At 43.1% G+C, this 24,652-nt stretch overlaps 1 protein-coding gene across 4 annotated transcripts; it reads left to right on the top strand.

Moving 5' to 3' along the window:
- Nucleotides 1–281: 281 nt before the first annotated feature.
- On the top strand, nt 282–15,469 carry LOC139611075 (ATP-dependent RNA helicase DQX1-like). Of its 4 annotated transcripts, XM_071465369.1 has the most exons (13): nt 282–584; nt 3,515–3,914; nt 5,861–6,054; nt 8,963–9,419; nt 10,502–10,810; nt 10,894–10,993; nt 11,427–11,585; nt 11,853–12,044; nt 12,270–12,395; nt 12,603–12,793; nt 12,894–13,084; nt 13,933–14,011; nt 14,566–14,765. In XM_071465369.1, exons 2-13 carry the CDS (start codon nt 3,576–3,578, stop codon nt 14,614–14,616), a joined length of 2,388 nt encoding a protein of 795 aa, XP_071321470.1. In that variant the 5' UTR covers nt 282–584; nt 3,515–3,575; the 3' UTR covers nt 14,617–14,765. The 4 variants fall into 4 exon arrangements, with proteins under 4 accessions (XP_071321470.1, XP_071321471.1, XP_071321469.1 ...); XM_071465370.1 differs by lacking the exon at nt 13,933–14,011 and having other exon boundaries at nt 12,294–12,395; nt 14,566–15,469; XM_071465368.1 differs by lacking the exon at nt 13,933–14,011 and having other exon boundaries at nt 283–584; nt 14,566–15,469.
- Nucleotides 15,470–24,652: the final 9,183 nt, after the last annotated feature.

Genomic DNA, 24,652 nt, shown 5'->3' with positions numbered 1-24,652 from the left:
TTCACATGAGGCAAACACTGGAATTATTACATAAGACAGGAGGTTTTACTGACATGAGCAACAGCAGGTAACGGCATCATTAAAACCTGTCCGTCTGATTGTAATGTACTGAATACACTTGAATTCTTGCACTAATATTTTACAGGTATTTTTCTACAGTATAAACAAGTGGCTGAGTTATGAAAATAAATAAAAGTAAAGAAAACAGTTACTAAAAGGTGTAATACATATTATGTGACCGTGGATCCCAAAGTAGATGGTGTGTTTTCCGGGGTGCCCTGAACGTACCAGGAGGTTTGACAGCTAGACAGCCAAACATGGCGGCTGCTAGCTAGAGCAGCTAACCAACACCTGTTTTTTTAATCGTCACTGTCAGAAGCCAGGAAAGCAGCAGGCCCGGGACGGAGTCACGGAAACAGACGTTGAACGTCGCTCACTGCTCTCCTGGCCTGGTTTTATTTCCCGCCGTTGTCCGGTATGTGAGGGCGGGGTCTTAGCCACAGAGGACTGAGGACAACAACGGCGGGCTGAGGGCGGACTGTTCCTGTTTAGCTTTTTCACCTGTCTGCCGACATGTCTCTCAGGTAAGACAGTGCCCTAGTGTTTGACATGTTATTGCTGCGTGTGTCTGCTCATGTCAGTGTGTCTCGGTGTTGTTGTGTGTTCGTCTGTGGGACTGTCAGCTGACACGTCGCTCCTAGCAGAGTTTAAATGGCTCCCAGAGACAAGACACGACAAGATAGCAGACGTTTTGGTTTTAATAAGACACAAATGCAGGTGGTTCGCTCAGGTGTCTTCACCAGTCAGACTGGGAGCTGCCACTTCACCCCGGCTCTAATATGAAGTTTATATTTTGGTTCACACACTCATTTACTCACATTTCTCTCGCAGTAACAGTGCTTTTCAAAATAAGAGCCTCGCTTGAATTCCTGTCTCTATCATAGTTGATGAGGACGCCGCTGGCATTGACAGCAGGCTTTGTTATGTCTACAGTCACTGGGCACAAACTGGAATCGTGGCTCTGCCTATTGTTTATTCATAGTAGATAATCCCGTTCATTTAATAATTATAGTCACAAAAGAAAAAAAATAAATCGCCCCAGACACATCAAGGAGACAACATCACCATACTCTATTCACTTCATTGGCTTCCATTTAATTTTAGAATTGATTTTAAGATTTTAATGTTTGTTTTCAAAGCCATGAAAGGCCTTGCCTCATCTTATTTATCTGACATTTTAACTTTCCGTAACCACAGTAGGGCATTGCGGTCATCTGGTCAACATCATCTTGAGGTCCCAAGGTCAAGAAATAAGCTGTGGGGTGACCGTGCTTTTACTGTCGCTGCTCCTAAACTTGGGAATAAGTTACCCCCTGACATACGCACTATTACTGACCCAGCACTTTTTAAATCTATGCAGAAAAAAATATTTATTTAGAATTGCTTTTAATACCTAGTGGCGCTGTGACATTTTTCTTTTGTCTTTTTATGCTTTTCATGATTTTATTGTATATTATGTTCTCTCGATTTTTACTGTAAAGCACTTTGGTCACCTTTTGGTTGTTGTAAAGGGCTATATAAGTAAATGTTTGATTGATTGACTTAAACTCATCAAAAAATGAGGTAGTGGGCTCTACACTGTGAAGCAGGAGAAGAAATACTCTTCATAAGACACAACAGAGTCATTGTTTGCAGGACCACCAGGAGGATCATCTGTAACACCCATCAGTCAACTGACAGAAAAATATCAGCAACAAATCTGATCTGATCTATTAATCATTCCTGTAATCCTTTACACAGAAACCGTCTCTGGTTCCAGCCTCTCAAATCTGAATATTTGCTGTTTTTTTTGTTTGTTTTTTTGACTATGACCATGATCTAATTATCTGACTGTTGGTCAGTATGAATGTGTCAGCCTGGGCTCTAGACAACATTCCCTGGTTTTGCCATCTCATAGACTAAAGTAGTCCTATGAACTGAGATCAGACCTTAGTTCAGACCTTTGTGGAAGCTGTGGAGCCATGTACAGTGATGCATGATGGTAGCGTCATGCTCCTCAGCAGCAGGAACTCTGACTCTTAGACCTGGAAGAAATCCTGCTGCATAGTTCACACACCCTAACTTAACACAGAGTCATTAAAGTTGCTGTGACTTCAAGATAAGGATTTGTATGAATGTATGAAGACACAGTTCACCAACATTCATCTGAGCCGAACTCTGACAGGATTTGAACAAACGATGAGCTCATTACTATCTGGGGGTGCTGCTAACAATCATTAGAATTATTGATTAATATGCTGTTTATTTTCTCATAGTGGTTTCCCAGAGCCCTCAGTGAAGTCTTCAATGCAGCTCAGATAAAGTCAGTTTACTATCAGAAAGAAAAACAATGTGAAACATGAACAATGTTTTAAACAATTAACAAATTATAACTGATTTATAGTTTCAGATTATTGTCTGTCAAATGATGGATTAATTAACGAATTCCAACAGCTCAGCTTCTGTCTGTAGCTGCCATCTCACCCTTCAGTTATTCTCTTTGATTTGTAAACTCTGCTCATCCTTTGCTTACGGAAGAGTTGGCTGAGATGATGATTGGGTCTGGGACTATTCGATTGGGGCTCACAGTTTTTTACATCATTAATTAATCTGCCAATAATTTCCTCAACGAATGATTTAGTCTAAAAATAGTGACAGATACTCTTCACAACATCTTGGAACCAAAGGTGACTCCAGATGTTGTGTCTGACCAAAGATTCAGTTTAAAATGTCTCAGTGAAGAAGAAGAAGAAGCTAAACCAGGAAGTGAGGTTTCTGTTTGACAAATGATTAACCAAATATCACTCTCTGTTGAATGACTACTTGTTTCAGCCAAACATAATTATAATTAAACATATAATTTGTATCAGTGCATGTGTCACTTTAATGTCTCTTTAATGACTGTATTTGGTCACTCTGGCCAATCAGTTAGTAACCTGTTCTTCAGGTGTTTAATTGACTGGATCATCTGTTCATTTAATCAAAGGTTTTCCAATGGAAGGTCCAGGAAATACACCATACCACGAAATACATCAATATCCTAATGTAAGTAGCACAGATGTTATCCACGACTCCCATGACACAGCCCTGGAGAGCGTGGGCCTCTCCTTCCCCCACAAAGCAGCCATGTGCCTGAAGACTGTCCCCTCAGATCAGACCCAGTCTGCTGCAGCTGTCTGACACACTCAGTGGCGTCTGGGTGGAGACACATTCCACAGTTACATACCAAACATGTTGCAGGTTCCTAGGCCCGGCAGCAGTAGAGACAGGAAGTACTGTGGCCCCTGAGCTCTGCCTCACATTGAGGTGTGTTTTGGTGAACTGTGTTTTTTCCTCCTCTCAGCTGCTGCTGTATGACTCAGTGCTTCCTCTGACTGGACTGTCAGCTGGATGTTAAAGGTTTAGACAGGTTTCAGACCAGAGTCTTCCTCACTGCGCTCTGGTCTAACATCATTACTTTGTCTGCTTTCTGCAGGTAATCTCAGGCCTCTCTGTTAACCAGCCCCTCGTTCCTTCCTAATCCCCACCCTCTGCTGATGATGTCATCACCACCAGTGAAGCCCTCCACCACCTCACCCTGCCCTGGGTCCCAGCTTCGCCCCTCGATGGCCCTCGACTCCCTGTCTGTGTCTTCCCTCCTCTCTGGGGATTTAGATGATGAAGGAGATGGAGGAAGAGGAGAAGGGGATGAAGGGCTTGGAGACTTGGAAGTGAACCCATACGATGGCTTGCCCTTTTCTTCACGCTACTATGCCCTGCTGGAGGAGAGGCGGCGGTTGCCTGTATGGAGGCTCAGGCAGAATCTGCTGGAGCACCTGGAGAGTCACAACATGGTGCTGCTCAGTGCACCCACTGGGACTGGAAAGAGCACCCAGGTAACTAGGAACTAACAGAGCTACAAATCAAATCACATGTAAATCTGTTCTACAACAGGGCCTAGTCATGATTCCAGTTCCGGTTCAAAATATCAGTGTGTTCAACAGCTTACTTTAGAGAGATGGACTTGTTTCACACTGAACATCTTAAAGTCATCAGCGTGTTTTAACAGAAACAGCTGCAGCTACAAGAATTTTAAATACAGCATCAAATTAACCAGATCACTCTGACAATGTCTGTATGAAACGTCACTGAGAATCAGACCAACTCGGCTGCAGACACAGTTCACTCAGCTCTGCTGTGGCTGAGAGAGTCAGTGTAACTCAGTAAACACCAGCAAACAGAGAGAGCCTGTTCACCACTGTGACACATTCATGTTGCATTCAAAGACACTGCAAATAAATAAAACACACAAGAGCTTCAGCAACATAAAGGAACACACAGCTAATACAGAAACGCTGCATGTCATACACACAACAGAGCTGATGCTGCATTCACTTCCTCCTCGGATGGTCCTGAGTCCTGAGTCGAGAAGTTTTTCTTCCGACTTCAGTGTGTTAATGTGTACAAATTAAATGTTAGCAAAAACTATTACTATGAAAGACCTGAATTTGCACCATTAATTAAAGTTTCTCACCATCAACTTAATATTTACTTTGTTCTGTTTACCATGTTTCTGTGTGTATAATAAGTTGTGGACCAAAATTTTCCGAGTTGTTGCGCCGACTTGAGGGGGCGTTCAGGTGAATTTTCCCAGTCGGAAAATTAATTTTTCTGATTATTCTGACACCACATGAATGCAGGTGTAGAGCCAATAGTGGTGGAAGAAATTCTTAACTTAAGTAAATGTAAAAACCAAACTATGAAAAATATATTCCTTTATAAGTAAAAGTCCTTTATTCAAAATGTTACTAATGTAAAAATACAAAAAACACCATCAGCAAAATGCACTTTTGTACTAAGTACTGATTATGCAGAAAGGCCCCTTCCAGAGGGTTTTCTTACAGCATATTTCATATTTTTGTATGATTATTAGTAAAGCATTAATTTTACAGTCAAGGTGAAGATAATTTTAACTGTTTTCTACTGTTAGATAGTTCCTCTTTAAAAAGGCACACTTTTGTCTGCATGGCAACAGTGGGACCAGCCCTATGACTGTGACTGAGTGAGTGGTGAACTTACACCATTGGTCAGCCGGCCAAGTTTTTGAGTTTCCCAATGGTCCTTTCTACTTTAAAAATGTTTTGGCACAAACAAGCAGCGTTGACAACTGAGAGTCTTTATCAGTAGATTTAAAGCTTTTCAGACCTTTAAACACTTTATTTAAAAAAAAAAAAGCATTTAGCAGCTTTTTGGACAAACCTGAGCTACTTAGCAGAGAGTCTCCAAAACCAGCCGACATTAGACTGAAACCAGCTGGTACTAGACTTAAACCATCTGACACTAGACTGAAACCAGCTGGTACTAGACTTAAACCAGCTGACACTAGACTGAAACCAGCTGGAACTAGACTAAAACCAGCTGACACTAGACTGAAACCAGCTGGTACTAGACTAAAACCAGCTGGTACTAGACTGAAATCAGCTGACACTAGACTGAAACCAGCTGGAACTAGACTAAAACCAGCTGACACTTGACTGAAACCAGCTGGTACTAGACTAAAACCAGCTGGTACTAGACTGAAATCAGCTGACATTAGACTGAAACCAGCTGGAACTAGATTAAAACCAGCTGACACCAGACTGAAACCAGCCAGACGGGTGACCAGTCAAATGGAGCGTGACCATGAACTGACGGAAACATTAGTGATGATGTGAGAACACAACTCAACAACATGTAGAACAGAGGTCTGGCTTTAAAGTGTGCCACAGAAAACCTGAGAAGGTGTCTGTAATCACTCATGTTATTATCATATTACCACTTCCTCCTACTGTTTACCCCCCAGGTGCCACAGTGGTGTGTGGAGTATGCTTTGTCCTACGAGTTTTCCCAGGGCCTGGTCTGCTGTTCTCAGCCATACTCGGTGGCGGCGGTGAGTCTGGCCCTCCGTGTGGCTGATGAAATGGACCTCAGTCTGGGTCTGGAGGTGGGCTACAGGGTGTCTCATGATGACAGCTGTACACCTGACACCCTGCTCAGGTAAGGATGAGTGGATGATGAACATTTTGGTCATTTTTAGGTGTCACAGCCAACAACAGGGAAAACTTCCCTTCAGTCATTCACTGGAAAGAAAAGAAATCACACCGATTTAATAATTTCAACAAATATTCAAAACACAGACACTGAAGTTTTCATACTGATAGTTCATCATAAATATTTGGTCCATGGCAATATTAAATGTTGGTTAAAGATTATAAGTAGTAAGGAGCTGGGATTCGATGTTGCTTAGCTTAGCACAAACAGCTGGCTGGGCTCCCCACAAAGCTGTTTTTTCTGGAAACATTAGCTGTGTCCCAGTTCAGGAGCCAAATCCTTCGGAGGACGTGGTCCATGAAGGTGTGGCCCTTCGAAGGAGGCAGCTGTTAAACTGAGCTGAAACCCAGCACTTAGATTTAAAAGTGTAATCCTCAGGCTCTCTATCAGTGTTTGCTTTCATTACAAGCACACAATGAATCTTGGGACATGTTGGGTTGAAGGATGAAGCATCTACCTGTTGGACACATCTGAAGGAGGCTTTGAATGTGACAGTCTGGTCTCCGCTGTGATGCAGTCAGTCTTCAGATGACCCTGAACTGGGACACAGTTGATGTGTTTGAACAGTTTTATTGCTGCAGTGGTTTTCTGGTCTCTGCTGGTTGCCTGGCAACCTCACTGTGACAACAGGAGTCCAGCAAGTCACTCAGAAACATATTCAGTGTAAAACTACAAATTCTTATTCTTACACATGAAATAAAACATGTGAATTAGTGAGTTTTCAAGATGTTGGGCAACAAAACTGACATGAGCCTCTGATCTTTATGATAAGCTAAGCTTTCCTTCAACTTTTATACAGTTTGGTTGAGTACACTTTAAGGAACTGTGACAGCAGCCAGCAGACCTTTTCTGATTTATGATTAACTTCAAAAACATGGTGAGAGTGTTTTTTTCTTCCTCTAACTTCTTGGGAGAAAAACACCTGGAAAGGTCTGACTTTGAAAATCTCCCTGGAGATTGTTTGATTCATTCAAAGCAGCAGTGTAAGAAAGAAAACCTCACTAATCAAAATGAAAGGTGTTTTTCACTGCTGATCTGTATCAGGTGTAATTGTCTCCTTGTCCTCACTGGGTTTCACCACTGTTGTATGATAATGTCACATGATCTTTGTTGAGCTCACAGCCACACCCCTTTGTCCTCAGTAAAAGTTTCTGCTGAAAACTGATCCCTGATGAAATAAATCTGTTTACATCCAGGAGCTAACATCCATGTGATTCTGCCATTTAGCAGATGTCACTTTATTTTTTTGCATGTCTGAAATAGATCACAACATCATATGTCTCAAGGTGCAAACATAAAGATAAGCAGCTTTCTTTTAAAGTTTTGGAGACTACAGACAAAAGCTGGGCACAGCCTGGAGGAGAGGCTGAATCCATTATAATTGAAGAATACAGAATCGACAGGTGGAGGCGGGGCTAATTTCATCTCCATTAAAATCAGCAACAGACTGAGAGAGAACCTCTGTGAAAATAATAATTAACAACACCTCAAATATTCACACACATCATCCCAAAAGGTACAGAGGCCCTGAGACGAAGTGAAACATGTCAGTGTTTTTTTTGTTGTAAAACTCATTCTTACCCCAGTCTGAACATCCATGTTTCCCTCTGGGTGATTTTTAATTTACACTCTACACACCGGGTACATATGATCTACATACTTATGTTCTGATCCTGCTTTTAGTCAGAAATGTGTTTTAATGTGTGAAGAGGCAGAATAAAGAGGGACCAGGTCCACACAAACTGTGATGGAAGAATGGATCACACACTGGACCCTCACCCAAGAGACTGGGGCATGAATCCTGTTATCTTGTTATATTAAGTGATTTAGTAAACTTCTCCCATGTAGAGGAGCTGCCCGCCCTGATGCACACCCTGAATGCCAGGTATACAGAGACACACTGAGATAGTAACTAAAAATCATCAGTGCTCTTCGTCCTGTTCAGACTGGGGTAGTGGTGCACTTCAGCCTCCTGTGGCCTCCTATGAGTAATACAAAAACAAACACTTTGTGACAAATGTTGAGACAAAGATTGTGACCAAAAAATTCACCTGTGTTCACAAAATATAAAAAAATAGAAAAATGGCAACAAAAAAAAGTCACTGGCCTTTCAGAGCTTCTGTGCTAGATGCTGTCAGTGGTAAAATAAACAGGCAGCTCCTCTGTATATTTGATAAAACTCATTTATGTCTCTAAAGTACAATAAATATTCTCAATATAACATTATGAAGGTGTCCTGGCTGTGGCAGCAGACACTGATGAGTGAAGTCAGGCTGCTGAAACAACACAGATCAGAGACTGTAGGTGAAACACATGTTTCATTTCTGTTGGTCCATTTCTTCTTCTTTTTTCAGTTCTTCGTCGTCCCCTGCGTCCGTTTTGCTCTTCTCCGTCTCCATCTCGTTTACGCCGCCATCCGTCTACTCAGTGTGCGGGGGGTGGGGGTGGGGCCATGTAGGTAGTGAAGAGGTGAGGGGTCGTGGCATGTGTTGTGAGGGGTGGGGCGTCATGGCATGCGCGTAGAGAGAGGCCGGGAGAAGCTGAGTTTGACAGTGATGAACTTACGTCTTGCTTTATGGCATAATAAGCGCTGTATCGATATAAACGATATAACATCATTCTCTATCGCGCATGAAAAAATATCGATATAAATTAAAAACTCGACATATCGCCCAGCCCTAATGCAAATCCAGTTTTGTGCCAAAGTTGCACTGTGCTACCTGATCAGTTAATCTCAGCCTCCCACAGCAGTGCAAACAGGAAATGACCGAATGTGTGCAAACGCAGACTATGAAGTCCATTTGATAAATGGTTTTGGTTCTTCCCTCATTGTATTTCCTGTCACTCTCTACAGGTTTGTCAGTGACACTCTGCTGCTGGAGGAAATGATGTCAGACCCTCTGCTGCATCAGTACGGCGTGGTGGTGTTGGACGAGCTGCAGGAGCGCACCGTGCCTACCGATGTGCTGCTGGGACTGCTGTGTGACGTCTGCCGCCAGAGGCCAGACAACTTTCGGGTGGTTCTCCTCGCTCACCCGACGCTGGCACCTCGCCTCTCCGCCTTCCTGGGACCCTCTGTCCTTCACCTCTGCCTGGACAGCCTGCTGGATGACCCCGCTACCAGACACCAGGAGGGGGAGGGGGGAGAGGTGGAGGAGGACAGGAAGACTGTGGTCATGAACAGGGTGGAGACAGTGTACAGGGAGCTTTCATCAGGGAAGGAGCCTGTGGCTGCTGCCTGTCACATGGTGCTGGACCTTCACAGAAGAGGAGAGGAAGGAGATGTGATGGTGTTTCTGGCCAGTGCACAGGTACAAGTCTTTTCCTTCATATAGCTCCAGGATGGCAGAAAAGAAAGACACAAGTTTTAAAAACTTCCAAAGTATCTAAAGAAATTGCCATGTTATATTTGTACCAACCAATTAGTGTGTGTGTGTGTGTGTGTGTGTGTGTGTGTGTGTGTGTGTGTGTGTGTGTGTGTGTGTGTGTGTGTGTGTTTAGACAAAATATCAGGCAGTTTGACCCATTATCTATGAGACTGTGTTTCTGACATCTGTGGTTGTCAGTGACAGCAGCACCAGACATCCCAGAGATCCTGAGTAATTGATCAGTTTACAGAAATGAATTGGCAACTGTTTAATAAATGATTAATTGTTTATTCTTTTCAAAGTTAAAATGACAAATATTTCAGATTGGGGCTCTCAGACACAAGGGGGTTTCTGCTGCGCTGGCCCGGGGCAGTGCCCTGTTCAGGCGAGTCATGGAGGATAGAGCACAGAGCAGGTTTTCCTCCATTTGCCTTTTGTACCTGGCTGGATGCCTCATTTCTACTGGGCTAGCTGTGATGAACACCCCTTTGCCTATTTTTGCTCTGTCCTCCATGACTCACCTGGACAGTGTGACTGTGGCGTTTGTTCCCATCACCTGTTAAAGTTCAGCAGGAGATCTCTTCACAGCCAGTTTAAATATTCATATGGACGTCTGACTACTACTCTGGTACCTGGTCTGTGTGAACTTTAGAGTTTCACTACCTTTGTCTGGTAGAGTGAAACCAGTACACAACAACCTGAGAGGCCCTAGGAGACACACACACACACACACACACACACACACACACACACACACACACACACACACACACACACAGGAACATACACAAACACAGAGCTGTGTCTCTCATATAAGGACCTTTGTGTCAACATCACCACACCTCCAGCTCCTGGACTCACTGTCAGTCCTGGACCTAGATCCTATGTTAGTCCTGGTCCTGGACTCACTGTTAGTCCTGGTCCTGAACTCTGTGTCAGTCCTGGTCCTAATAAACCTCCCAGAGTGTGGCAGGTTTTAGAGTTGATGTGTGAGCAGCTGTCTCAGGCTCCTTCTCTGTCTGTAGGAGATAGAGGAGTGTGTGGCTCTGCTGGAGAAGGAGTGTGTCGCTCTGAGTCCTCAGCTCGGTCCTCTCAGGATCCTGCCCCTTCACACTGGACTGGGTGGACAGACCCAGCGAGTCTACGAATCTGACCCTGAGTCTTCTGCACTGAGGGAGAACAATAGCTCTCAGGGGGTGGACAGCGGCTCAGTGCTGGGGGCCGGGGGTCCGGGGATGAAGAGGAAGGTTATCGTCACGGATACGCTGTCAGAGGCTTCATTCTCCCTGCCAAACATCCGCTACGTCATAGACACAGGCCTGCAGCTCAAGACTGTGAGTCCACATTCGGGCTGATCAGGACTGAAGTCCAGACGTCTTCTTCAGGTCTCTGAGCTCTGTGTTTCCTCCATGTCCAGGTTTACAATCCACAAATCAGAGCCAACTCTCAGGTCCTGAGGATGATCAGCAAACACCAGGCCGACATGCGAGCTCAGAGGGTAAACAGCCACCTCCCAGGTAGGTCAAAGGTCACTGCTGCTGTACTGACAGCTGATAGACACCACTGATGTCTCCTAAACCAGGTTCCATGTGTCACATTAGAAATGTTTGACTTTGGCGTCTCCTGGTGGTTGAATCAAAGAAGACAGGCAGAGAGACAGACAGACAGACAGACAGACACAGACACACAGGCAGAGAGACAGACAGACAGACAGGCAGACAGACAGACAGACAGACAGACAGACAAACAGACAGGCAGGCAGGCAGAGAGACAGACAGAAAAATAACTTGCAGTAACCTGTCTGTATGTATGATTGACCCGATGAACAGTTTCACTGATATTTGAGAAGCAGAGTAATAACAGCTGATAAAAGGTGTGTTTGCACAGCTCCAGTATTCCTGACCTTGACCCTGAGCGGTCACCACTTGTCTTCTCCTGGTCGGTCTGCAGGGCTGTGTCTGCGTCTGTACCCCCAGTCTCTGTATGATGATGGGATGGGGGAGGCTCACTGTCCAGGGGTGATGGAAGAAAACCTCAGCCACTTGGTTCTCCTGCTGAAGAGGCTTGACATCGCTGACATGGGACAGTGCAAGTTCCTGGACAGACCAGGTAACTCTCATATCTGTACAGTAAATGAGAGGGTACAGTCTGTTAGCTTAGCTTAGTAAAGACTGTAAACAGGGGCAAACAGCTAGCCTGGTTCTGTCTCCACTGATGCTGTTGTTGTTGTTAAAATTAATTTGTGTATATGCAGTCAGGTAGGTCAACCTGAGGTCTGACCTCTAAAGCCTGATACTCTGAGGTTGGTCCTTTCATGGGATTTGTTGACGGTAATAAAAATCTAGACTAATGCTGCCCCCCCCCCCCCCCCCACAGCCCCTGAGGCTCTGATGCAGGCCTTGGAGGACCTGGACTACCTGGCAGCTCTGGATGATGACGGTAACCTGTCGGAGGTGGGGATCATCATGTCAGAGCTGCCGCTGGAGCCGTCACTGGCTAAGGCCTTGATCGCCGCCTGCGAGTACGACTGTGTAGACGAGCTGCTCACTATAGCCGCCATGCTCACAGGTGACACACACACTCACACACAAACATGCAAACTAGAGTCAACAACTTATCTGGGAACACAATGTAAAACTGAATGATTCAGTTTCTGTGGTGTGAATTCAGAGGATGAATGTGATCACTGACATGAGAAAACGTATTTTATTGGTGGAACGTTCAGCGCATTTTCAAATCTCCTGATCTAATGTTGTGTTTTTAACATGTGACCTGATGTGTGTCTCATGTCAGCACCTTCCTGTTTCATGATGGCAGACCCCAGCAGAGAGGAAGCTACCGTCTCTCACTGGAGACCTCTGATGCACACAGAGGGAGATCATATGACCCTCATTAACATCTATAAGGCCTTTACAGAGCGTACGTACACCTGGGCCTCCCTCACACACACACAGATCCCTGCTGAGGGAACAGTTCAGCTGCTCTCAGGCCTGAACAGGAACGTGACCTGTGGTTTAACATTAGCATTGTTACATTAGCCAGACAGGGGGATTACAGCTGATCACAGCGCTGACCCTGCACTGAGCTTGGTCAGGTGGTGATGGTCTGTGTGTGTGATATCTGCAGATAACCAGGATGAGGTGTGGTGCACAACGAACTTCCTCAATCATGCCTCCTTACGATTGGCTACAGTGATCAGGGCGGAGCTGCTGGAGGTGATGCAGCGAATAGAGCTTCCTGTTTCTCCTCCTGCCTTTGGTTGCCAGGACAACTGCACAAATATTAAGCGCGCTCTCATCTCAGGCTTCTTCCTCAAAGTAAACAACCACCACCACCATTTACACCATAACTCGTTCCATCACACGAGACAGTTTACAGCTTTGACATTTCCGTCTGTCATCCTCTTCTCTTTCTCAGGTGGCTCATGATGTGGACGGCTCAGGTAACTACCTCCTGCTAACCCACCGCCACGTGGCTCACCTGCATCCCTTCTCTTCCTACCTGTGCCGTCAGCCATGCCCCAACCCCCCCAGCTGGGTCCTCTACCATGAATTCACCATCTCACGTGACAACTGCATCCGCATCGCTTCAGAGGTCCACCCCCAGATGTGAGTCCAGCTGTGAGGCTGGTTCTGGGTCCTTTTTGATTTTAGATGATCAGACAGTTCAGATACTAAACATCCATTGTCCCGTCTGTTATAGATGGAGCAGGACTCTGTTGGTTTCATGGCATTTACAGGTGTTAGTAGGTGTATTTTGGAAAGTGTTAGACAAGCTGTTTCTAGTCTTTATGCTAAGCTAGGCTATCTGTCCTCGGTCCAGGGGCTAAGGTGTTTGATGGAGGAGTCATTCAGGAGGTAAGTCTCAGTCTGAGACATGTTAGAGGTGCAGACGATGAGCCACTGAGAACTGCTCAGGGATCTGCTGCAGGTTAAATTTCCTCAATTCTTCAGGATAATGAACTTTGATGGTAGGTTAATTGATAAAGAGCCAAACTGCTCAAAAACAAATCCATACAAGCCAATAACTCAAGCAAGCAGCAATGTGAATATCTTATTACTTTTCAGTTCATTGAAGAACTATCACGCAGGGGCAGAGCCAAAAGCTCATTGCGGGGGGGGGCAAGTACCTGTAGTGAAACAGCTTTATTCCTCCGTCCACTCTCCTCCAGAGTCTTCGGCCCCTCAAACAGAGACTTTCAGAAATGCTGCTAGACCCATTTGAGTCTAAAACTCCAGGATTGTGTTGTAGTCTGGACGGACAGAACTGATTTTGGAAACGATGATGTAGATGCCCACAGTGGCTCCTGATTGGCTCTTATCAGCCTGGACTACCAGTGGTGAAATAACATGTATAATGAATTAAAGTGTTACTGACCTTATTGTCTTTGCAGCAGCTGTTGTCAACTCAGTTCTGTATTTTAACTCTACAACTATTTTTGCTGTTCCTCCTTCAGAGGATTTACTGGAACTAACCAACTGAGAGGAGACAATCTGCTTCCTGTTTACACCGGCTCGCACATGCTCAGTGTACATGTAGGTGTCATGTGATGTGTGTGTTCAGGTGTGGACAGAGGTCGATTTAGAAATAAAACGCTGTTTTAAATGAAAATGTATCAATGTGGAGAAAACCTGAGACAGATCCAAACACAGAGCAGAACAGAGAAATGAAGATTATAGTTTTTTACACTTGTATTGTTTCTAGAATCACTGAGGGGAACAAGAGTCCAGCAGACAGGCTGCACCCAGATCCACTCAGGACTCAAACTGTCAGAGTCACAGATAAAGAATCAAAATTAACGTTATCAACAAGCTGTTGATACTGAAGAGCAGCTATGTTACCTGTCTCCTCTGAGCAGCCAACAGGCCTGTTTCAGGTCAGAGGAGGAGGGAGGGGCTGTTCACTGACAAGTCTTACTTCAGGGAGTCATTTGACCCCCCCCTTGTGAAGAGGAGAGAAGATCCTGTATGAATGCAGATGGAGCAGTGGAGACAACAGACCTGAGACATGATGTCTGTCTTCTGATAGACAGACAACTGATAAGTGCCACACCTCCCCCACCTAACCACAGTGCTGTTCCTCTCTGCAGGCTCGTGGAGCTTGCCCCCCAGTACTACCTGGGGAACCTGCCATCAAGTGATGGTAAAGAGCTGCTGATGGAGCTGAGGCAGAGTCTGCAGCCACCGGGCTACGAGCGTGACGCAGTGTCCGACGAGCACAGTAGGACTCACAGAGACACTGAGGGGGTGGGAGAGACCCACAGTCAGTCCAGCACTGAGCTCTGTGTTGTCCAATGAGACCACACCACACACAGCTGTCACTTTATTGTTTGATCTGAGGTCCGATTCTTTGTATGAATTAGTCTGTGATGTGATTTCAAATGACTGAAACACTAATGTACAGGAATATATCTGCTGTTTGGTGGCTTTGGAAAATATTCAAACCTTCATTTTCTCCATGTTTTCTCCTGTCTTAACTTAAATTTTTTAGATTTAATTTGAAACCCTTTTGTATTGAAAGAGGGATTTCTATGCTTCTAAATTATTCTACAGAAATAGTCTGAAAACTGTTGTCAGTGTCGTTGTGTGTTTACATGACACAAACTGTCTTTTTACATTGAAACAGTGGAAACAGTGAAGGGGCAGAATACTTTATCAAACCACTGAAGGGTCATTTCTTGAGATTCCTATTAGAAGCAATACATACTACTTGACTGAGCTGAGACACTGTTATTATGTGACCTTTGACCTTTCTCCAGATGCTGTTCTCAGCAGTGGACTGATGAACAGCAACTCAGGGCTGGGATCTGTAGCAGTGATGCACAGAGCTTCTATTTTCTGCTTTTCATACTGTTTGTGTAAAGTTTGTGTTTCCTGCTTTTCTCTTGGACTCTGACTTGTCTCTGTGAAGTGGATACTCGCGTCTTGTTTAAAAGGATGTCTCTGTCAACACACACTAAGCTTTAATAAAAGCGTGTTTTTCCATGTTTGAAACATCTCAGCTGAGTGATTTTTACCTCAACCATCTCACTGTGCCTCCTCCTGTCTCTGTCTGTATAGCTGATACCTCTGTTTCTCAGAACTCCTGTTTGTGTCCAGGCTGATTTCAGGTCATCAGGTGGAAGATGATGTATGTGTTTCAGCGAGGACAGAAACATGTTTGTGTTTCTGAATCTGAGGACTGATGTGTCCGTGTTGTAAGTGAAGCTTTATTTATGGTCTCATCATGGATCTCAGCTAGTCTCTCTGACATACAGCGCCTTGAAAAAGTATTCATACCCCTTGAATTTTTTCACATTTTGTGACCTTACAGTCACAAACTTTAATGTATTTTGTTGAGATTTTATGTGATAAACCAACACAAAGTAGCACATAATTGTGAAGTGGAATGAAAATGATATATGGTTTTCAAAATTTTAAGCAAATATAAATCTGAAAAGTGTGGTGTGCATATGTATTCAGCCCCCTGTACTCTGATGAATACAAATACAATGTAAATACAATCCAGTGCAATCAATTGCCTTCAGAAGTCACCTAATTAGTAAATAGAGTCCACCTGTGTGTAATTTACTCTCAGTGTAAATACACCTGTTCTGTGAAGGCCTCAGTGGTTTGTTAGAGAACACTAGTGAACAACAGCATCATGAAGACCAAGGAACTCACCAGACAGGTCAGGGATAAAGTTGTGGAGAAGTTTAAAGTGGGGTTAGGTTATAAAAAAATATCCCAAGCTTTGAACATCTCAAGGAGCACCGTTCAATCCATCATCCAAAAATGGAAAAAGTATGGCACAACTGCAAACCTACCAAGACATGGTCGTCCACCTAAACTGACAGAGCGAGCGAGGAGAGCAGTGGTCCGAGAAGCAGCGAAAAGGCCCATGGTCACTTTGGAGGAGCTGCAGAAATCCACAGCTCAGGTGGGAGAATCTGTCCACAGGACAACTTATAAGTCGTGCACTTCACAAATCTGACCTTCATGGAAGAGTGGCAAGAAGAAAGCCATTATTGAAAGAAAGGCATAAGAAGTCCCGTTTGCAGTTTGCCACAAGCTATGTAGGGGACACCACAAACATGTGGAAGAAGGTGCTTTGGTCAGATAAGACCAAAGTTGAACTTTTTGGCCTAAATGCAAAGCGCTATGTTTGGCGGAAAACTAACACTGCTCATCACCCTGAACACACCATCCCCACTGTGAAACATGGTGGTGGCAACATCATGCTGTGGGGGTGCTTTTCTTCAGCAGGGACAGGGAAGCTGGTCAGAGTTGATGGGAAGATGGATGGAGCTAAATACAGGGCAATCCTGGAAGAAAACCTGTTGGAGGCTGCAAAAGACTTGAGACTGGGAAGGAGATTCATCTTCCAGCAAGACAATGACCCTAAACATAAAGCCAGAGCCTCAATGGAATGGTTAAAATCAAAGAATATTCATGTGTTAGAATGGCCCAGTCAAAGTCCAGACCTAAATCCCATTGAGCATCTGTGGCAAGACTTGAAAATGGCTGTTCACAGACGCTCTCCAGCCAATCTGGTTGAGCTTGAGCGATTTTGCAAAGAAGAATGGGCAAAGATTTCAGTGTCTAGATGTGCAAAGCTGGTAGAGACATACCCCAAAAGGCTCGCAGCTGTAATTGCAGCAAAAGGTGGCTCTACAAAGTATTGACGCAGGGGGGCTGAATACATATGCACACCACATTTTTCAGATTTTTATTTGCTTAAAATTTTGAAAACCATGTAGCATTTCTGTTCCAATTTACAATTATGTGCTACTTTGTGTTGGTTTATCAAATAAAATCTCAATAAAAAAAATATTTAAGTTTGTGGTTGTAAGGTGGCAAAATGTAAAAAAGTTCAAGTGGTATGAATACTTTTTCAAGGCACTGTATCTGCATGGATGAAGGAACTCCACCTCCAGCTAAACCTCTCAAAGACTGAACTCCTAGTCATCCCGGCCAATGAGTGTCTTTATCCCTTATCCCATCTACGGTTGCAAGAAACCTCAGTGTCATGTTTGATGACCAATTATCCTTCTTCGACCCTGTTGCATCCATCCTGCTTTACTCTATAGAACATCAAGAAAATCAGGCCTTACCTGACTCAGTACACCACCCAGCTTTTAGTCCAGGCCATGGTTATTGCTCACCTTGACTACTGCAATGCTCTTTTGGCAGGTCCTTCCTCTGTGCTCAGTGAAACCTTTACAGATGGTCCAGAACATGGCAGCCCACCTGGTCTTCAATCAGCCCAAAAGGTCACATGTCACTCCGCTACTCATCGACCTACACTGGTTGCCCATGGCCATCCGAATCACATTTATGTCACTAATGCTGCCTTCAGAGTGTCTTCTACACCATCTACTTGAACTCAGTCATTCAGCCTTATGCTCCTTCTTGGCCACTGTGTTCCTCCAGGGAATGTCATCTGGCATCACCATCCCTGTACATAAGGCAGTCTCAGTCCAGACTGTTCTCATCTGGCGGAACCACAAATGAGAAGAGCACCTTCTTCCCTAAAAGCCTAAACATGTCTAACTAGCACTTTTTTTTTTTTTTTTAAATTGAGGTTCAAGCAGTCCACATGTTATCCTTTACATATAATTTCTGCAGAACCATATTTTTTGTATATACAATAAAACAAGGTAATACAGCTTACATATAAACAAACAAATATAAACACACCACCAGATTGACATCCAAATTTTAAGCTATGTCAGAGTCATCCATTTTACATCACTTGTTGAGGGACATTGAAGCTCAGTCTGGAGGGGTCCATAACATCTAAGACTGGTTGCCATATCCTTGTAAAAGCTCCAATGTTGTCATGAAGGGTATAAGTCAGTTTTTCCAGAGGAACTATGCTTATTACCTCCTTGTACCAATCATCCAGTGTAGGAATTTCCAAAATATGTGTGCATAAGTACCAATTTCTCTATCACATTTATTACAGTTAGGAACTGAGACCAAGCCTGCCTCTCAACAAAGGTGTATAATGGAGCCTGTGTAATATTTTAAATTGTCTCTCTCTGTCATTATTACAGCTCAGGATGGTTAATGTGTTTTTTATGATTGTTGTCCAAGTTAGTGGTGTGCGATACTGCATATTTTGGTATCGATCCGATATCAAGTAAATACGGGCCAGTATTGCAGATACCGATACCGATACTTTTCAATAAATAAGGTGGATGCGTCATTGAATTGCTAAATCTCAATTAATTTTCATGACCTTAAGTGTTTTTTGTGATGTTTCCTTTTTTATTATTAAATAGTTAAAACCCAGGACAGAATTAGGACAAAGTTTATAATTAAATAGAAAATGCTTTATCAAATTTTTTTCAGAAAAATCTTAAATAAAAAGTGCACGCAAACCAGTAAACAAATTAAAACAAACAAGTACTGTTGAGAAACTATAATACAAAAATTTAATTAAAATTCTCAACAACAAAAACAACAACTGGTGAAAATATAAATAATATGTAAACAACTTAACAACCCCCAAAGCCTTTAGTTAGTCTGTGCAGAACAAAGGTTCTGGTTACAGGTTTTTGTTCAAGAACACTATCATATTAACATTTTTTGCTTTTAATGCACTTCGTCTGTGACTCAATAACTGCCCTGCTTTTGAAAAAATCCTCTCAGCTGGCACTGATGTTCACTGAAATTCCTGAAGCCATCATCCTCCACTATGGAAAGAGGTTGCAGGTCTTTCACAATCATCTCTGCCTGGCTCTTTGTGATCTCCTCTGCTCTTGGGGAATCAGCTAAGTGAAATAATAAAAGAAATAAGCCTTTAGCACATCTATGTGTAGTTTAAATGCAGTAATCATACAGTATCCCTTTGACAGTTAACACAAAAGGGCAATAATATTCAATAAATTCTGAGCCATGTTATCTTCAGTATATGTGTTTCAATTCCAGTAAATGTATTAATTTAAATAACACATTTCAATGGGATAAATGTATTACATCAAGGTCTTAGCATAATTTATACTTTTTGAGTTGGCTAAAGTAATAAATAACAGTTTCACTTTGTTACTTTCAACACTATAACCTGCCTGGATATTCTCTGCCATGCTGAAAGGCCTCTGCCAATGACCTCTGCCTCTGGACTGGGGGTCTTGCAGCGGGGCCAGGGGGTGGGGGATTTCTCTCCTCCTCTCTCCGTTTTTGTAGCTCCATGTTTTCTTTTGGGTGGTTTTCTATATGTTTATATAAATTGGTGGTGTTTCCACTATACCTGACTAGCTTTTTACAAATCCCACATTTTGCTGTTGTCTTGTTTTGGGCTTGAAAATCCAGCCACACCTCCTCTTCCTCTCTGCTAGCCTTCTGTTGTATTTTCTCTGTGTGTGCTGATGAACCTGAGCCGGAAACTTGCTTGTTTGTTTGTTTGTTTGCGCGTCTAAGTCACGTCACGTGAGTCACGTGACGGCGCAACATCTAAACACAAGAGGAGGGGGGGGGGGCAAAGTGCGCCTGCTCTGCTCTGACACAGGAGCGGCCAGTCCGGCGACCTGGCTGTTTCCTCTTTGCCGAAACCGCAGCATTGCAAACAAGAGCGGAACTTAAAGTAAAGCATCGATCTCACCAGGCTAGTATCGATCCGATACCGATACCGACTTGGTATCGATACTATCGATATTTGGATCGATCCGCCCACCACTAGTCCAAGTATCCTCATCTATCTGGCATTCCAAATCGATTTGCCACTGCCTTCGTATATGTTCGGTGGAATAGTTTGAGTTTGCATCAAAGGCTTCATACATACAAGAAATAAATCTTTTTGGCAGAAGTTGAATAAGTAAATTTTCCAAGAAGGATGAGCTGGAGGTTTGCATGTTCTTGATTATATAATGACGAATTTGTAGGAATTGAAAGAAATGGGATTGCTGCAAAGAATATTTACTCTTCAAACACTCAAATGGCTCCATTATTCCTCCTGTAAACAATTTGGCAAGCTGGTCTAGTCCTTTTTCCTGCCATTCCTTGAATGTTGCATCCTGACATGAGGGTAAAAAAATCTGGGTTTCTCCATATAGGAGCCAGAAGTGAAAAGTGTTTTTTTAAGTTTGAAATGAACCTTGATTTTGTTCCATGTATTCAGTGTATTCAAAACAATGAAATTATTTTGAACCTCCTGTTTTGCTTTTTTATGACTCACAAAGGAGCAAACCTTCAACATCAGCATACCACAGTTTCTGGATTCAATATCAATCCATGTATTAGTTACGTCTGGGTTTACCTATTCATATATGTACCTCATTTGAGCTGCCCAATAATAAAAGCATATGTTTGGGGCCCCTAGTCCACCATTATCTTTGTGTCTCTGCAGCCTGCCTATTTTCATCCTAACCCTTTTACCCTGCCATATGAACTGTGTAAATAATTTATCCAAATTGCTAAAGAAGTTATTAGGAATTGAGTTTGGCAGCATTTGTAGTGGGTACAACAACCTAGGCAAAATATTCATTTTAAGCACGTTTATCCTACCCAACCAAGACACAGGTAAAGATCCCCATCTATGCAGGTCTTCCCCGATGCGCAGTGTAATTGGGCTAAGATTAAGCTTGATCAGTTTTCTAAGGGAGGGGCCAATGTTAATTCCAAGATATGTTATCTCCTTAGGTGACCAGTGGAAAGGAAAGCCACTAGGTGGGGCAGAGCCTGCTAGGGCTCCCACAGGCATGGATCAGTTTTAGTTGAATTCACCTTAAAGCCTGAAACGTGTCCAAACTGCTGCAGACAATCAAGTACATTCGGAATTGTAGTGTTAATGTTGACCAAGTACAGAAGTGCATCGTCTGCATACAGAGAGATTTTATGTTTTACCATAGACCAGAAAACCTTTAATTGCTGGTGTTGATCTTATTAGCTCAGCTAGGGGTTCGATGGCGAGAGCAAACAATAAGGGACTCAGAGGGCAACCCTGTGGTGTCCCACGTCCCAGAGAGAAAGGACTTGAGCAATAGGAGTTGATGGTTACAGTTGCTTTGTGTGACCGAAACAGCAGCTTTACCCAATCAATGTATTCTGTCCCTAGGTAAAATTTTTCCATAGCATAAAAAAGATAGGGCCATTCAATCCTATCAAAAGCCTTTAAAGAGTCCAATGAGACTATGAGGCCACACATTTTTTCGTCACTGGCCATCTGAATAATATTTAAGAGTCTTCTTATGTTATTAGAGGAGGTCCTCCCCTTTATGAAACCTGTTTGATCAGGTTTTTACCAAGGTCTGTATTCGTGGTTCAAGCCTCAGAGTCAATACCTTAGCCAAAATTTTTGCGTCCACATTTATAAGTAATATAGGCCTATACGACGCTGGATCTTCAGGATCTTTGTCTTTTTTCAAGATAAATATAGACAAATATTTGCTAACAACATAGTTTCTGGGTTTTCCCAAGTATCTTTGCTGTTCCTCTGTCAGAGTTGGTAGTAGAATTTTAGAAAAGAACTTATCAAGTTCCTCCTTAGTGGCGGTAGTCGGTGGTAGTCGAGTGGTTAGGGCACGTACCATGTGTGAGCGCAAGACGCTCTTAGCAGGCAGTCACCGGTTCGACTCCCAATTGGTCTGACTCTTTCCTGCATGTCATTCCCCTCTCTCTACCCCCTTTCCTGTCAGTCTCCACTGATCTATCATAAAGGCACAAAAAGCCCAAAAAAAAAGATGATGCAGATGATGATGAAGAGGAACTGGAACAGAGAGGTGAAGATGAGGGAGAGGAACAGAGTGGTAACACTGAAACAGAGTACAAACTGTTGTTCAGATGTCATTTTCATATTTGCAATACAGAGCCACTGCTACATGTTATTACATTATTTTTTGTTTTTGATTGAGCTGCTGTAATATGAAAAATAAAAGTCTGTGATAAAAGTCTTTTTTTATAATCCCATGAATAAATAAGATTTATACACATAAACATTGAAAAAAAATGGAAGGGGGGGGTATTTAAGCATCTTAAATACACTGAACATTTATACTTTCCTTATTCTGTCACTGATGAGTACCGTCCCTCTTGTATCACTCCAAGTATATGAATTATCTGACCTTGTTCTATCTGGATCATACAGACATCTCTCTCTGGTGGTGGAGAAAAATAACACTCAACACAAACAGCAGGATTAATAACAAAGAAAACTGAACACACCTGCTGTGAACTTAACATCACTGTGGGGCACATGTGAAACTTCTTGGTAACTAACCTGACCTTCCCCTTTCTAAACACCTGGCAAATCACTGGTAGGATGAGACAGAGCTCTCCAGATTGTATGCTATCCTAACCTCCCTGGGACAGCAAGAGGGTGCCAATAGAGTACGAAGAGAAAAAAAAAAAAAGAGGGAGGGGGGGGGGGGGTCACAAAGCACTTATTGATTATCCACCCTCAGTTAGACAAAATAAAATTGTTGTAGTATAAAGCATATGGTGATATGAAAACAATACAAGTGACTGGTTTATCTGTTTCAAAATAAGACTGAAATAAAAATGACCATCGCTCTCAGCTCTATAGTCGACAGTTGATAAACCAGATTGTATCCATTTCCCTCTCTTGTTTAGTATTTTAATTGTTCAAACCTTATAATCAAACGTTAGCATCTTGGTTGATTATAATGCATTTGTCCATCATCTCTTTTCTCTTTGTATCTTCTCAACATACCTCTGTACCTCAACCACTGTTTTGAGAAGTTGCACCTTGTTGTCGTGTGCGACGCGTAGAGCATCCGATACTCGACCCCCACCTCTGTGAACTTGCGTCTTCTCTTCTCCACCGTAGGGGAAAAATCTTCGAAGAAGTGGATGCGGCTCCCGGAGACGGTGATCTTGTCCATGTTCCGTGCCTTTTGCATTATCCTCTGTTTATCCACAAAGTTGTGGAGACGGATGTATGATCCTCGGTCTGGTGGAATCATAGACTGTATATGTCTTGACCTGTTTTCTTGATCCTCCAATCTGTTAATGGCGTCCTTCAGCAGAGCATCGCTCCGGTCAATGTGGGCCTGGAGCTGCGACAGTGTCTTCCAGGTCAGAGATTCTTCCCTCTGCGTTTGCGACCCTTTGCTCCACAACGTTGACTTTTTTGCCCACTGAATTCACTGACTTAAGTATTTGGTCGAGCTTTGGGTCAAAGCAGGAGTTTAGCTTTGCAAACACCCCCTCACTTATCTTGGCCACCAAGGTGTCTGTATCGTCTTCCGCCATGTTAGCCGCTATGCTAGCAGCTGCTAGTTGAGTCTGAATTTTCCGGGTGCTGGATGTCAAAGTCCTTATATTCTTGGGTGTTAATGTCCAGAAGTCACATAATGACATTCCTTCGTTGGTTGTGTGTTGTTCTGGCCACTTCCACTAGCCCAAAAATGTTCGGTTTTGTGTTTGGTCTGGAGAGCCCTGCTCTTGCACTCCTACTCTCTCCGCATCACAAACGCCCCCAACCATGGATGTATTATAAGACCTTCTTATAATACATCCATGCCCCCAACTAGCACTTTTTGATGCACTTCCTTATACAACCTCCCAGCTTATTAAAAAGATGTGGTACCTAAAACTTAAACACAGGTTTCCCACTGCTCTGTAGCTTTACTATTGTCCTGAGGAAGCTTTAAGACGTGAAGCTTCTTACAGATTCCCGGTCCTTTGGATGAGACAGTTTTACTGAGAAATACAGTTGAGTGCCATCAGCATAAAATGAATCAAAAATTTTATTTATGATGATTTAATCAACTACAGTGCTTCAGGCGTCCACCGCCAAGAAGTTCCTGACTTCAAACATCAACTGCTTTGGGCTCTGACCAAGAAAGACGAAAATATTATTAAATAGACCTAAATATTATTCAAAGCTATCTCAGTGGTATGGTAAATAAATAGTAAATAAAAGTAGTATAGCCACATTCTCTCCCATCATAGCCCAATTCATTACACTGTTTATTTTATAATATACACATTAAAATTCTCCGTTTGCTTCATTTTGCTCTTCATTATATGATTATTATTCATTTTGTTTCTTGTGTCAGCAAATGGTAGTTAAATATTTCAAGTTGTTGACCTGTGTTACTCTGAAGTAGGGGGTCATAGCTTCTGATTAATTGGATTCACTGAATTCATTTGGTTGTGAATTTTCCTCGTAGGAGGTGGTGCCCCAAAAACATGAGTGCAAATCCAAAGAAGCAGTAATTTAAATGTTTCTAG

The sequence above is a fragment of the Trachinotus anak genome, unplaced genomic scaffold (genome assembly GCF_046630095.1).
Source record: "Trachinotus anak isolate AG129_WGS33_773 ecotype Australia unplaced genomic scaffold, CSIRO_AGI_Tana_v1 ptg000028l, whole genome shotgun sequence".
NCBI classification, from domain to species: domain Eukaryota; kingdom Metazoa; phylum Chordata; class Actinopteri; order Carangiformes; family Carangidae; genus Trachinotus; species Trachinotus anak.
This window is presented reverse-complemented; position numbering and strand designations above follow the sequence as displayed.